This window comes from Lagopus leucura, unplaced genomic scaffold, assembly GCF_019238085.1.
Source record: "Lagopus leucura isolate 7727_CA_CO unplaced genomic scaffold, USGS_WTPT01 Super-Scaffold_100002, whole genome shotgun sequence".
NCBI lineage: Eukaryota > Metazoa > Chordata > Aves > Galliformes > Phasianidae > Lagopus > Lagopus leucura.
Genome location: NW_024962263.1, coordinates 83,598,460 through 83,612,984, shown reverse-complemented (window position 1 = coordinate 83,612,984; position 14,525 = coordinate 83,598,460). Strand labels below are relative to the sequence as shown.

General features: G+C 38.7%; 1 protein-coding gene across 3 annotated transcripts in view; it reads right to left on the bottom strand.

Moving 5' to 3' along the window:
• The window catches only part of TG (thyroglobulin), a 162,251-nt gene that overhangs the window by 15,756 nt on the left and 131,970 nt on the right, over window positions 1-14,525 (bottom strand). The window contains exons 46-49 of one of the 3 annotated variants that reach the window (XM_042868997.1): window positions 12,914-13,054; window positions 11,968-12,158; window positions 8,595-8,697; window positions 7,207-7,281 (exon numbers count right to left, since the gene is read on the bottom strand). In XM_042868997.1, coding sequence (XP_042724931.1) covers window positions 8,615-8,697; window positions 11,968-12,158; window positions 12,914-13,054 — 415 coding nt within the window. In that variant the 3' untranslated portion in view covers window positions 7,207-7,281; window positions 8,595-8,614. Of the gene's footprint in view, window positions 1-5,633; window positions 7,282-8,594; window positions 8,698-11,967; window positions 12,159-12,913; window positions 13,055-14,525 lie in introns of those variants that run through there. The other 2 variants (XM_042868996.1, XM_042868995.1) reach the window with 2 other exon arrangements.

The window sequence follows — 14,525 nt, the reverse complement described above, 5'->3', positions numbered from 1 at the left end:
AATGTGGAGATGTGGTTTTTACATAGTTTTGTGGGCTGGTGGTGATGGGTTGATGGCTGGACTAGATGATCTTAGTGACCTTTTCCAAACTTAATGATTCTGTGATTCTGTGAGAAAGGGAGATTGTACGTCTCCCTTCAGCACATTTTGAGAAGTGACACCCCTCACAGAGATCCTTTGTGGAAAAAAAGAGACATCAGGCTCATCCTTCCCTGCTGTTTTAATTGCTAGAAACTCTCCACTTCTAACAAAGAGCTGTTGGTCACCATGCCAGGCTGTTTTGCATGCTACAGGATGCTATGGTTTGCGTAACTATCATACACCTTACCCCTGCAAAAGACTAGCAGTCTTTTGGACAAAAAATACCCGATTGGAATTTCTGCTTCATTTTAGGTTTCTCAAGCTCAGTTGGTGTTTGCGCAGTTGGAAACCTTGTCGTTGAAGCCAGGATAGTAAAGTTCTAGGCTAGATGCAAGCTAAAAGCCTACTAGAGGCATAGTAGGCTTTTAGTAGGCTATAATAGTAATAGTAATAGTAATATATCAGTCATAGTAATCTATCAGATTATCATGCCAAACCATGCTCATTTTGGTAGTTGAAGAGTAACATAGTCAGCATCCATCCAGCCACTTTGCACTCCAGTGGTGAGCCATTAATTCAAACCTGTATTCGCGCTACATGTGTTACAAGACTGCCTTACGTAGAGATTGCATTCCTGAGGTATGCAGGCAGAAGCTCTTAAAACAGTAGACCTTTTCTTTTAAAATTCATCTATCCTTTAAAAATGAAGTGTTTGAGCATTGAAGCATTGAAGTATTTGATCTTGAAATGGAATGATCTATTTTTCATCATTAATGACTTACTGAATTATTTAATTTTACTGATTTTGAAAATGAAATATTTGATTTTACAATAAAAGTACTTGAAAAAATATTACTGTATAAGCAAAACCAAAACCATAGCCTTCCTGCCTTTGGTTTTTTGTTCATCTTTTTTTTATAATTTTGTGGTTTTTTTCTTCCAAATCATTCTGTCCCTGTTCCTTCCAGATGACAAAAATCTTTTAGATGTTTTCAAAAGTATTTTTTATCGTTTTTTTTTAATGAATTTTTGTTCGGGTTTGATTTTTAACCTTTCAGCGTAGTGCCATTTTCTTTGCTTTGAAAAGGCAATACTAATTTTTGTACATGATGTGTCAATCTATGGGATATGAGCTGAGCAACAGAAGGTTGTTTTGCTCTTCAGCTTAGGCTCTCATTTCTTTTAACTGCCTGATGCGTAGACTGGATCACTGCCTTCAGCAACACATATGAAATGCTGTTGTGAACTGGATGCAACTACACTGATTTCATTTATACTGTGGTTGCAAAAAAAAAGATATGTTTGCATTACCTATGTGTATGAGAACATACACATGTATTAACTATTGTGAAAACAGGCCAGTTAATCCCATTAAACAAAAATAATAGCCAAACTTCTTTAGGTCTGTCTTGCTCAGTATTCATTAGAGAAGCTACGGAAAAGGCTAAATTCTTCCTGCGCAAACCAGCAGGAATTCTAACAGCTTCCAAATGCAGTGGTGCTTTTTGACGTGGACATCTGCTCATTATGGAAAGGCCAAGAGTCCTTTCAATCCAGCAAGCACTGACCATTGCACAGATGTAGGGTGGGGTTTCCAAAGCCATAATGTGAACTGGGCATTCAAATTCCCTACAGATTAGTGGGATTTGATTTACAGCATTCCTTAGTCAGCTTGGAAAACAAAGCTGTAACGTTAAAAAAATATCCAGTCCAGGCTAATACAGTGGCCTACAAGATACCATCAGCTTCACTGACTACTCCTCAAGGGCTTCTCTATACAGTGATCATAAAGGAAGCAGCAGAGATAAGATACGTGGATGTTGCCTTTGGTAGTGTGATAGTGCAACACGTGAGGAGTAATATCTGGAATGAAAAATAGATCTCTTAAAACAACAATATAACAGCTTCTGTAATGACTCAGAGTCTATGCTGTGATACGTGGCATTTTCCACAACATCAGTACAGCCAGCCTCCTAAAGTCTGAGTAAACTGGGCAGAAATTCTGGTACAAAACTGTCTTAATTCTCATTGATGACACATCAGCTCTCAAATGAAGTTCGCTGAGCTTTGTTTGCTGCTGGAATCAAAGCGTCCTTTGGGCAGCTGGAAAACTGCAAGAGGGAGCTCGCATCGTGACCAAAGGCCATATGGGAGGAATGGCTTCTGCAAAGGAAGGAACTTCACAAGAAAACTTGTGAACTCTCAGCTTTGGCCCAGATTAACATCATGGAAATAGAAAAAGCTGAAAGCATTGACTTTTGCACTTCCTATTAAACAAATTCTCTCACAACCTGAAATTTATATAAAATCCCTGCTTGGCAGGTATCTGTGTTTCAAAGACCAAACGAGAGCCATGCGAAGGAAGATCTTTGGTTTTGTGATCATGTTTTTTTTTTAGCTTCATATGGAGAGGAGCAATGGTCTGTAAATCTGTAATTACTCCTGCATAAGCCACTGGTATAACTGAAACAAGTTAGAGAAATGATGAACCTTTCATATCATACAGAGTGTTGGCTGTGATGCTGTTGTGGTGAAAGACTGAATTTTTAAATTTAGCTGAGTGAATTATATCATATGTGTGTCTGCAACATCAGGAAAATAACCATATTGTCCCAGCTGCATGTGTCAAATCTTATGAAAATAATATTCCAGCATTGCCATTTAGTTTGCTTTTTTCTTTCCAACTCTAAGTGGTAAGATATTTCCAATACAATACATTTTTTTTCCTGTTGCCTGATATCTCTTTTGTAAAAAATCACACAAAATGCAGTAGGTTAATGGCCAAGCCTTAAAATGCAGTGTAACTCAGCTCCATGCACTGAATGGTTCTGGTGGCTAGTCTTTGAAAAAAGTTAAGCCTAAATGATTTAATTGGTGTCAGCTTCATTTGTCTCTGTGTGTTCACAAGGAAGTTTTACTTTTAATAAATAAAAGCTATTTCCAGCAGGAGGGAGCAAAGCATGGCTCTAGGCAGTATGCTTCCGTGCATTGTTCCACTACCAGATCACTGAAGACTTTGGCACTTCAGTTTTAAGCACAATGACCTAAATAGTCTGAGAATGTATTTTTCTTATAAGGAATTATATGTGGGAGAAGAGTTGGCCTCTCTGTATCATTAAGACTAAAGTCTCCTGACCTCTCTGTCAGTCAGCCCTTCCTTATACTTAGTAAATCTTCCTAATGGACTTGACTGGGCTGTTTCCATTTGTGTGGTTCCCCATGAGAAACACTAATAAAGGCAGGAAAGTAACCAGATTTACTGGATAACTTTTGCTGCTACAGAGGTCACTTCAGATTTCAAAGATGTTTGAGCCTTAAGGACCCAGGATGGAAGATGGGTGAAATACAGAATTAGATTAACATATGGAATCATAATACTGCTATTATAATTATATATATCTCCTTCTATGATCTAGTGACCATCTGGTAGACGAGGGAAAGGCTGTTGATGTAGTCTACCTAGACTTGAGCAAAGCCTTTGACTCTATCTCTCACAGCATTCTCCTGCAGAAGCTGGCAGCCCGTGGCTTGGACAGGTGCACTCTTGGCTGGATAAGGAACTGGCTGGAAGGCCAGGCCCAGAGAGTGGTGGTGAATGGAGTTAAATCCAGCTGGTGACCAGTCATGAGTGGTGTGCCCTAGGGGTCGGTGCTGGGGCCTGTCCTCTTCAATATCTTCATTGATGACCTGGACGAGGGCTCTGAGTGCACCCACAGAAAGTTTGGGGATGACACCAAGTTGGCTGGAAGTGTGGATCTGCCTGGGGGTAGCGAGGCCCTACAGAGGGATCTGGATGGGCTGGATCTCTGGGCAGAAGCCAGTGGGATGAGGTTCAGCAAGGCCAAATGCCGGATCCTGCACTTTGGACACAACAACCCCAGGCGATGTTGCAGGCTTGGGGCAGAGTGTCTGGAAGACTGTGTAGAGGAAATGGACCTGGGGGTATTGATTGATGCTCGGCTGAATATGAGCCGACAGTGTGCTCAGGTGGCCAAGAAGACCAATGGCATCTTGGCCTGCGTTGGAAACAGTGTTGCCAGCAGGAGCAGGGCAGCGATTGTCCCCCTGTACTCAGCTCTGGTGAGGCTGCGCCTTGAGTGCTGTGTCCAGTTTTGGGCCCTCACTGCAAGGAAGACATTGAGACCCTGGAGCGGGTTCAAAGAAGGGCACAAAGCTGGTGAGCGGTTTGGAGCACAGGGCTTGTGAGGAGCGGCTGAAGGAGCTGGGAATGTTCAGCCTGGAGAAGAGGAGGCTCAGGGGAGACCTTATTGCGCTCTATAACTACCTGAAGGGAGGTTGTAGTGAGCTGGGGGTCGGCCTCTTCTCTCATATAACTGGTGATAGAACTAGAGGGAATGGCTTCAAGCTGCACCAGGGGAGATTCAGGCTGGATGTTAGGAAATACTACTTCTCTGAAAGAGTGGTCAGGCACTGGAATGGGCTGCCCAGGGAGGTGGTGGAGTCACCGACCCTGGAGGTGTTCAAGGAACATTTGGATGTTGTGTTGAGGGACATGGTTTAGTGAGAATTATTGGTGATATTTGGATGGTTGGACTGGATGATCTCGAAGGTCTTTTCCAACCTTGTTATTTCTGTAATCCTGTAATTTTCTGCATCAAAACGTCCTGTGGCAGAGGGGAGTTAAAAGAGGTATGGAGAATGTACAGGACTGGCATAAGGGAAGGAGAGGTTGCAGAGAACCGGAAAATTAAGTAGAGCATTTATAAGGAGGAAACAAACAGTGGACCGTAGAAAGGAATGTGAGTGCATCTAGGAAACCGGGAGAGAGACAGAATGGACTGAAAAACTGCATTCAGTGCAACAGGGTGGGTTTGAAGCAGTCAGCCACTAATGAAATAAAGATGCTTTAGAAAAATTCTGTACTTATAGAGGTTCTTTTACTAACTGATAATCAAGCTGAATGCCTCAGGAGGAATAATCTAAAAAATACTCATATGTACCTACCTACCAAGCCTACCTGGTGGGTAAGACCGTGATTAGGAGGCTATAAGGGCAAACTGTGAGCTGCTAGCTCAAAATTAAAAGCTTTTTCTTCAGTTCCAGAGGTATAGTTGTACTGAAAATGAAACTGAATATTGAGTGTGAAAAGGGTATATATTTCTTTTTCACAAACATGAGTCAATACTGAAGCGTTTTAAATATGTCCTCAGCATACCAGTTCCTTGGCAGCAGCTAATAACAAGGCTACTGAGTAAAACAGTTTTCAGTGGCATTCAGTTTTGTTTATATGGCGCTTAAAGATACTGCTGTGCAGAAGACAGCGAAATCACAGTATTATGAAAAAAAATAGCATTCAGTTGAGCATTTCCTGTAGGAGTTATTGAATTTTTGGAGATTGTTTTATTTGCCTTTTTTGTAGTTTAATTGTTTTTTGTCTTAGAATTTGATGGTTTAGAAGCCAACCAAGACCAATTACTTTTTTGGAAACTGTCTTGTTTGGAATTACTTGACCAGCATTTATATACAGAGAGGGAAAAAGAAAAAACTTCTTAATTTATATTTGTAAATATTCACATATATACACACACACACACATATATATATACAGTTACAATTTACTTGAATTTATATAGAGTTACAATTTACTGGAATCTAAATTATTGCAGTATTATATTTAGTACTCCAGTTTTTATACAATAGCCTTTTAATGTCTCCAGCAGGAGTTATGGCAGATTGGGTTGATTCATCAAATTCAGTAAATATTCACAGGACTGTTAGGGTTAAGCTAAGGGGGAACAGTTGCTGACATTGTGCAAATTAGCTAATAGTGCTGGAGAGACCCACAGTTCTTTAACCCATGTTACTATTAAATGAATATGAAAAGCTGTAACTCAGCCACGGTCTTCCCAGGGCTGGAGGTATGTGCTTGACTGCATAAGTGAACACATGTGAAATCATACCTGTTACTAATATAAGAGGTTTGGGCAGGTTACAGTAAGTTTTAAATAGAAGCTGTCAGGCATTGATTTTCCAAGAACAGTCTCAGAAGAAGAAAGAGTGGACTCTGCTTTGGCCAAGGAATCACAATTACTGCCTCTGCAGTTACTGCAAAGAAAGCATTCTCTGTTGAGCAATATGATTAACATCTGGGATTTTTAAAGTCTTTTTTTTTTTTTTTTTTTTTTTTATAATTACCAGTTATCTATCATATAGGAAGAAAAAACATACTTTAAGTTCTCTTTCTTTTTCATTTTTATGAAGTTAACAGGCTCCTTGATTCTTTTGTTTTTATTGTCTATCAAACAGGATGTAAGTATAAGTTACATAGTTTTTCTTCTAGCTAGGTATAATCCTTGGAAACCTGGCTAAGTGACAGACAGCAGTAACTGTTCATGTACTGGCAGATGTCCCAAGCAGCAAACAATGCCTTACGGGTTCTTTTATTAAATCCTTTCAACACTGAAAAAAAAATGGTCCTACTGAAATTTATGAAAACTTTGCTACTAGGTTCAGGGCAATCCTGATTTCACTTCTCAGTTACCAAGAACAAGTGTGTGATATACAGCCAATTAACTGTTTCCAAATGATCCCAGCAGTGGATTAACTACCCAATTCAAACTACTTGCAGAGCCTTTTAGAGCTAACCTACAATGCACTTTACTATATGCTTCCAAAACTATTGTGTATTACAAGTCCCCTTGCAAAAGATACATGTTTCAAGGGCAGGATATTCTAAGCTTTAATTATGTTTTGCATTGTCTCCTTTATGTTATATTATAAGACCCAAACAGTCTCATACATTTTTTTTTTATGAATGAGGGATTTCTCAGTTTTAAAGCTTATGTATTTCTGACTGGAGGTACTATAATGCGTAGGCGTTTGGGTCACAAGAAATAAGTCCAACTACTTTTGTTTCATTTTTGCTATTTTTATTGATATTTCATTTTTCAAACTGTAGTTTCTTCTGAATAATAGCTGTTGGGCTTACTTTGTGCTATATTCAAAAGTTTTCTGAGCCATCTACTTTAGTTGTTTAGGTTAGCAAAGGAAGTAGCTGTTTTATCTGGCGCGACTCAGTTGCACGGGTGCACAGTTATGTGGCTAACCCATCCAACAGCACATTCTATCTGCTGTAGGCCACCTTGTCTCCCACTGGCTGTGTCTCACTGGAGACAAGTCCTTTGTTAGGAGCTTCAGTAGAGTTGAATTCTGCAGATTGCTCTCCATTACTTTCACTTCCTGCAAAAACATTAAAATTAAAATATATGTAATATCTTTGATGTAGCAAGATAGAAGGTACATCCTTTGTTAATGATACTTTAATAAGAGCCTTTTATGCAGCTGTAAGGGTTCAGGAAGCTATTTTTCTCAGTTGCAATCTATTTGCAAAATGCTCTAGGGTAACAGCAGTTCACCTAATGGTGATTAATTATCATGCTTCCAGCATTCTTTAAATAACTGCCACTGAAAAGCATAATAGTTTGCACTACACCTGTGCAAGACTTGTTATCCTTTTTGTTTGATCTTCTAATACTCACCTATCACACAGGAAGTGTGGGGAGCATTATGGTTTTGTCTGTCTGGAATACAGAAAACACCCAAAAGTCACCTCTATTAGCTCTCTTCTTCCATTTTTTTACCTTCGGTGATTTTAGTCTTCTGCCCTATTTCAGAAGTGCAGTTGGTCTCTACATGACCAAACTGTGTCAAGAATGTGTACTAATGATGTTTATTTAATGTATCCTACCCAGAGTGCTCTCAGTGCTGCACAGATGTCCCTCATGCTGAAGGAATCTGTTTTCTCAAGGAGATTTCCAAAAAGAAGGTGTGAATAAAATGAGTAAAAGATGAATGCTAACCACAACATTCCTGATTCTGCCTTGTCTGAAGTCTGAACTATGAATAATGTTGCTGTGCTTGGACTTTTGCTTGTTTACACACTGTGTCTCAAAGCTAATGGGCAAGTCTTCAGCTTTGTTAACATTCAACTTTTCTGAGCCTACAGGTGGGGTCAAGTTTGGCTAATTTAGATGTGAAAAGCATGTCTAAATATCTATGTTTAAGCATATGAATTAGACAGACAAGATTTTACTTGGGAGGCCCTAAAGGTATCTCATTCTGCCCGTTGCTTACACAGGCACTTATTTGAGAAGGACTCATTTTGCTAGATGCCAGTGAGATGAGTAAGGGATGTGGAGTGAATCCCAGTTAACCTGTTTGGGATGCAGTTAAAGGCCCCTTTTAAAGTGACTCACTGTTATGCAGTGCAGTCACCACGCTATGTAAGGGGAATTTTTACATTTAGACATACTGTCTGAGTATCCATAAACACTCTGGAGTTCCTGTTTTTAGTTGAATTTCAAGTTGTTAACACATTCCCTGGAAAAAGCCATCCACAACTTTTTTTTTTTTTTTTTTTTTTTTCCACAATGGCCACTCTTCTTGTTTCTGGTTTTGATTATCCCCATGGAAACCATCATGATTTAGTATATAAACCACTTTGGATTCACACTGAAATGGAACCAAGGGAATTCTATTTACAACATCCAAACCTCTTCATGCACCATCACTTTCAAATTTCACCAGGTGCACTGCCCTCCAAAATACCAACTGTGCAAACTGGCTTCAGACAATTTCTACGGATTTTTAGAACACCTGCAATGAAACATATTAAACAACTCTCTGTTACTAGAAAAGTCACTGCCAATAAATACAATGAAGAATCACTGCATTTATAAAATTACTTTTGGTAAACTATCTTCAATTTCACTGAAATTCATTTCAGTTATACGCCAGGAACAAATGACACATCCCATCATTAAGTAATACAGTCTGATCACATAATGAAACACCTATTTGACTTGGGACAATGTATTTACATTACGGAAAGAAAATTACACATGACAGTCAAGTTGGATATGTGTACACAACAGATTCTATATTGAGTTGTGAATAACCTAAAAGATATGTAACTTCATAGAGGTTCTAAATATTATAGGCTTTATTCCAGATACTGGAATTTAGGAGTTTAGGAGTCACTTCATTTTCTGGAGGACTGAGACCTATGGAGCTTTGAGCCTTTATCTCTAATTTGACATCTTTAAGTCTGGGCATTTCACATGGTAGTAAATAGAGAGTTTCTGAAACATCAGTTGTAGTCTATATGAAGCAAGAAAGGTACTGATTCCAAGTGGTGAAATGGAAAAAACATGATTCATCAAAGTTGTTTGAGAATGCATCAGAACATCAGAAGAGACCCTCTACAGCTTTGCACTTGCATGTGAAAACTGGTCTGTTTTGTTAGCCATGCCTTTTGCTGCCATGCTTGTGAAATCCATCAACTTGGCATGAGGCGCAAATTGCAAGCCATGACAACCAAAACTCAACAATTAAACTGGAACGTGTATCGTGCAATACAAAGTCCTATCACAAAGGTTTATAATTACGCAAGAGCAAAAAACTACTCTTTTTTTCTGTTAAGTATGTTTTGGATTGTTTCTCATGGTAGCTGACTGCCGAATAGTCCCCTCTCCAGACAGAGTGCCAGGTGCATCAGCCAAAAATGATTTGCAGCATTGCTGTCTCAAATCTACCATTCCCAATAAAGCATATGATGGCCAGGAAGCACTCCAGGAACAGAAAGTTTGGAGTAGTCATGTAACAATAGAGCTGCAAGGGTTCAGCTCAAGAAGGGAAGTACAGCAAGTAACCCTGGTGCCGGGAAATGATGAATATTGATTAAAAAATAATGGCAATGTATATCTGAAGACCATCATTCTCTTGACTGAACTGACGTGGACACATTTTACAGATTCACTTGTCCATTCATGCTGAAATTGGTCTATGGGATCAGTGCAAATGACAGACTTGTACTGATGGGCTGACAGAGTTTTGGCATGAATTTCAGCACAACCTTCTCTAAAAAAGAAGTTGAGGGTGTTCAGCAGTCAGCATCTGAAGTTCTTACAATTCTGCTAGCTGAGCTGATGAGCATTAAGCATTTTTTTTTTTTCCATAGGACATTGGGCTCAAGCTATTATTGAGAGAGCCACTGCAGTCACCATTCTCTGCTGATTTCTGGAGTCAAAATGGGTTTGATGTGATGTCTATTTAAGCAGAAATTGTATGAGAAGTTTCAGTATTCCAGGGTGAGAAAAGATTGAAGATGACTATAGAATCAAAGTGACAAGCCAGCATTGCCATGAGATGGAATTTAATAGAAATGAACCATGTGATTGCAATACCATGGTGCTGAGGCCAAGCAAACACTGGCTTGAAGAGAAGGCAGGGTGATGACATGTATTTTTTAAACCTTCCTTTAAACCTTTCTCTGTAAACCTCATACTGTATGACTTCTTTTTCAAAATTTGACTCATCTTGGTGAGCTCTTACAGTGCTTTTTATCTTCATCTCTCAATTTTTATAGAGATTCAACATTTGGCTTTAGCCATTGACAAGGAGAAGATATTGAACTAGACAGACCTTTGGATTGACCCATACATGAATCTTGTGTTATGTTTTCAGTTTGGACAGCTTAAAACCCCCTACATCTTAAAAGCAATCTGCCCCGTTGTGTATTTTCCCATTTTTTAAGGAATTTCTTATGAAGGCTGGAAGTAACCTCTGTCCGTGGTGCTCAGTCAACAGCTTGAGCTGTAACTTCAGCTCAGGCTGGCATTACATGGTCAGAATGCTGCAAAATTAAGTCTCAGGAGTTCTAAAAGCTACACCCAGGACAGTTTAAATATCATAATCAATGTTTTCAAACTAGGAGTGTTTTGACCAGCAGAAAACCATCTGACAGACTGAAAGACACAAAGAGATACCAAGGAACAGATGAAAAGGCCTGCAGGAAAGATGTTTAATCCCCTTTTGAAGAAAAGTAGTGATGTAGCCTGTTTCTTCAGAAGGAACATTAGTTCTTTGTGTTTATATTGGAACCATCAGTTTGATGGCTCAGTCCTTTTGAGGTAGTCTGTCAAACATTAGAGATGTCCTGGGTAGCTTGGTGTTTTGGACAGTGCATTTTGTTCACAGAAATGCAGCTGGCTCCCAAAGCAGAAAGTGTTGTGAAGATGAGTCCTTGGGACCTAAAATACCACTTGGGACGTAAAAATATTGTGCAGACCTCCAAGAATAATTTAAAAATCTCAGCCTGCCAAAAACGGATGTTTTTTGTTTGCTTTTCTTGAGGCTATCCAAATTTACTACCAGCACACACAAAAAGAGGTATTTATTTACTCAAATAAATTGAGCATTCAGTACAGAGCAGCAGACTGAAATTGGTCTAAATGTGCTCAGAAATATGAAAAAGATTCAGAAGAAACCCAGATCTGCATGGAAATTGATGGTTACAAGGGAAAACTACAAGGGGTGTAATGAACACAGTTATAAAAAAAAAAAGTGAAATGAACTTATCTAGTCTGAAACCAAAGCATGAAGAATCCATAAGATATATCCATATCAATAAGATATAATAAGATACAGCTAAGGCCGCAGTAACAGTGATTAGAAGTTAGGGTCCCTCTCTTTATAGAAATCTCAATGCTTTCATTTTACCTGCTACTGATATACAAAAGAGGCCAGCCTTCCAGTTAAGGTAAAATCTATATTGCAATCTATATTCAAACAAGGAGCAAGTCATTAGAAGATTTAGCTTCATCATCTTTATAATTATTGCAGGAGGACTTCTCTAGCTCAATGAACAGGACAATTAAACTTTACTATGGACTAATTGCTCTGAAAGAAGTATGTTCTGTGTGGCATCTTTCAGTTTTAGGATAGTCCAAAACATGTACCCTGGACAGTGCAAGATGTTTAATCTGTGGAAAGTATTTTTCCACACATGTGAGTAGTACTACAGACGAGAGAAAATGCTAAACAAATAAGTTAGCCTTATTTAACGTCAGGAAACATTCGGCTCACCTGTGGATGCTTTCAGTCTTCTAATATAATCAGACCAAAAGGAACAGTCTGCTTTTTTCAATCCTTTAAGAGTAGGCATTGAAATGGTGAATTCTTTGTAGTTATCTCCATCATCATTTGGCAGAAACATTGGCCAGAGTGGCAGCAACCGTGACATTTTTCTTGAGAAACTATGAGGATAGTTTGGATTTCTAAAGGGAATGAGAGAAATGATTTTTAGAAAATAATGACATGAGCAGTAGAATCAGAACACTAGATCAGCTGGGTCAAGGAAATGCATATACAGTCTTTTTGACCAGCAGGATTCAAATCCAGCCCAGACTGTTGAATAGTTCATGGTACCTCATCGGATAGTCACTTGTTAGTCTGGTTCATTTCCTAGGGAACAGGTACACAGAGCTCGTGTGGACACAGGCTCATCAGCATCCTCAGCAGCTCTCAGTCCCAGAGCAATACAATATAATGTAAAGAGCTTGTGAAGCTTTTGTTCCCACACTAGCTTTCTAGATATACTCCTCGTTCTCAATTATGGCCGGAACACAGTAAAGCTGAGGGTCATTCTCATGGTAGTTGGAAAACATGTTCAGTCTGTCTTTATGTGCTTTCCCCCTTCTGGTGGTAATACGGGAAGCCTAAGCTTCATATCTGGAATCCCAGAAGGCTCTGAAACAACATCTAGCCCCTTATATTTAAGTAGATTTTGCAGATGCTCCATGGAAATAAATTTCTTACTACTTCTAACTATGAATCATACTACAAATCTTCAATATCTACTTGAAAATATGGCTATGTCTTTCCAATACTTTTGGACCAAAGAACCATTGGTAGGAATACAAATTGTTAGAGGAAATGGAGCCTACCTAAGTGATGGCAGGAGTTGACTTACATTCACTCTACTCTTTGCACTCTCCCCACCCACAGAATCTCTTAAATGTCATGTACTTACCCGGAGTTCACAAAATTGGAGATATACTGCATAATTTGTAAGGAAAGGCTCTTTTCTTCCAGAGTAAATTGGTCTTCATACTTGGGGTAGAATGGCAGTCCAAATGCATATTGAACATCCAGCAAGAGCTCCAGACCTGAACTAAAAAAATATTGCATGAAGATAATTAAAACCATCATTTATTTATTTGGAGGAGAAAGGGAGCTAATTTAATTCAGGAAATAAAGCAATTTTTAAAATAATTAATGACCATTAATAATAATTTTCTGAGCTGTGAGATTTCTTCAATTCAGAATGTAAAGTGTAAGTGATAACAAGGAGAATTTGCAATTAAAGGTCTTCAGCTTGTTTGTAGGGGAAATTGTGGACAGCAGGGCACATTTGCAAAGTTAACTAGGCATGTAATAGAATGTCATTTGGATATTGCTTAAATGCCTATTAGTTTTTGTACAGATTTTCACTAACATTAAATTCAGAAAGCAGAAGCAAATGGTGACATGGAATCTGGCAGCCAGTTTGGAAGGTTAATTATATTTTATTTCACAAACTTGAAATAAAATCTTGGCCTTCTAACTGGCAATTGGAGATTTTCCATTGACTTCATTGAGGCCAGGATTCTGGTCCAAGTCTTTGGATAAAGAAAGATGTAATAGGAGATGTTTATGAAGATTTCTCTTATATATAGTTTTAATCTAATTTCTGGGCTGGCTGGGTGGTTTTGGATCATACAATCTGTTCCCTCCAAGTTTTATATGGCAGTCAAGTCAAAACAGCTTGAAATAATCACCTAGATCAAATTTAAGAAAGAATCATTGTTTACTTCCATGTAATAATTAACACATATAATAGGTAATTTTTTAACAATTCGGAGGCAAGATTGCCCATGAAAGACCCTTGCAGGACTTAGTAGCAAATTTTATACAACTCAATATTATCAAGCATTGAGGAAAAAACAGCAGGCAGCTTTCATTAATAACATTACAACTACATTAGTCTCAATCTATAGCTTCACATCACAGATCTGAGCAGGATATTTCTGGTCTGGAGGCCATTTGCATTTTTTGTATCATGAATTTAAACAAATATCCTATTGACTTGGTTAAATGCTGTATGAAGACAGACAGCATCAGGGGACCTGAGAGAAGGAACAGATGTCTGTGAGCAGAGACAAACAAATCCCAGATCCACTCAAAAGAATTTCATCTGCAGTGGCTGCAGAGGTTGTTGTTGAAAGGTGGCACAACTGAAACTATTTTATCTTTGGACGTGAAATGCAGCACTGATCTGACCCAGATAATGTCTCTCATAGAGCAAGGCTTGTATTTCAAACCATCATGGGCAGGTGGACTGCAAGCAAGATGACTTGTTCACATTTTATGAGTGGTGGCACTACCCTCTCTCTATTTTGAAAAACAAGCACACAACCCTCTAAATGAAATACATCTTTGGTTGTATTTCCCTTAGTCTTATCATAATACCTCAGTAATACTTTGCATCTGGAAAGCAAATTATTCACAGATTATTCACCAAAAAAATGCAGAACTGAAACAAGATTAAAGCATATTTTTCTTCCCCAAATGTTTACTGAAGGATTAAGCAAGATCATAGTTTA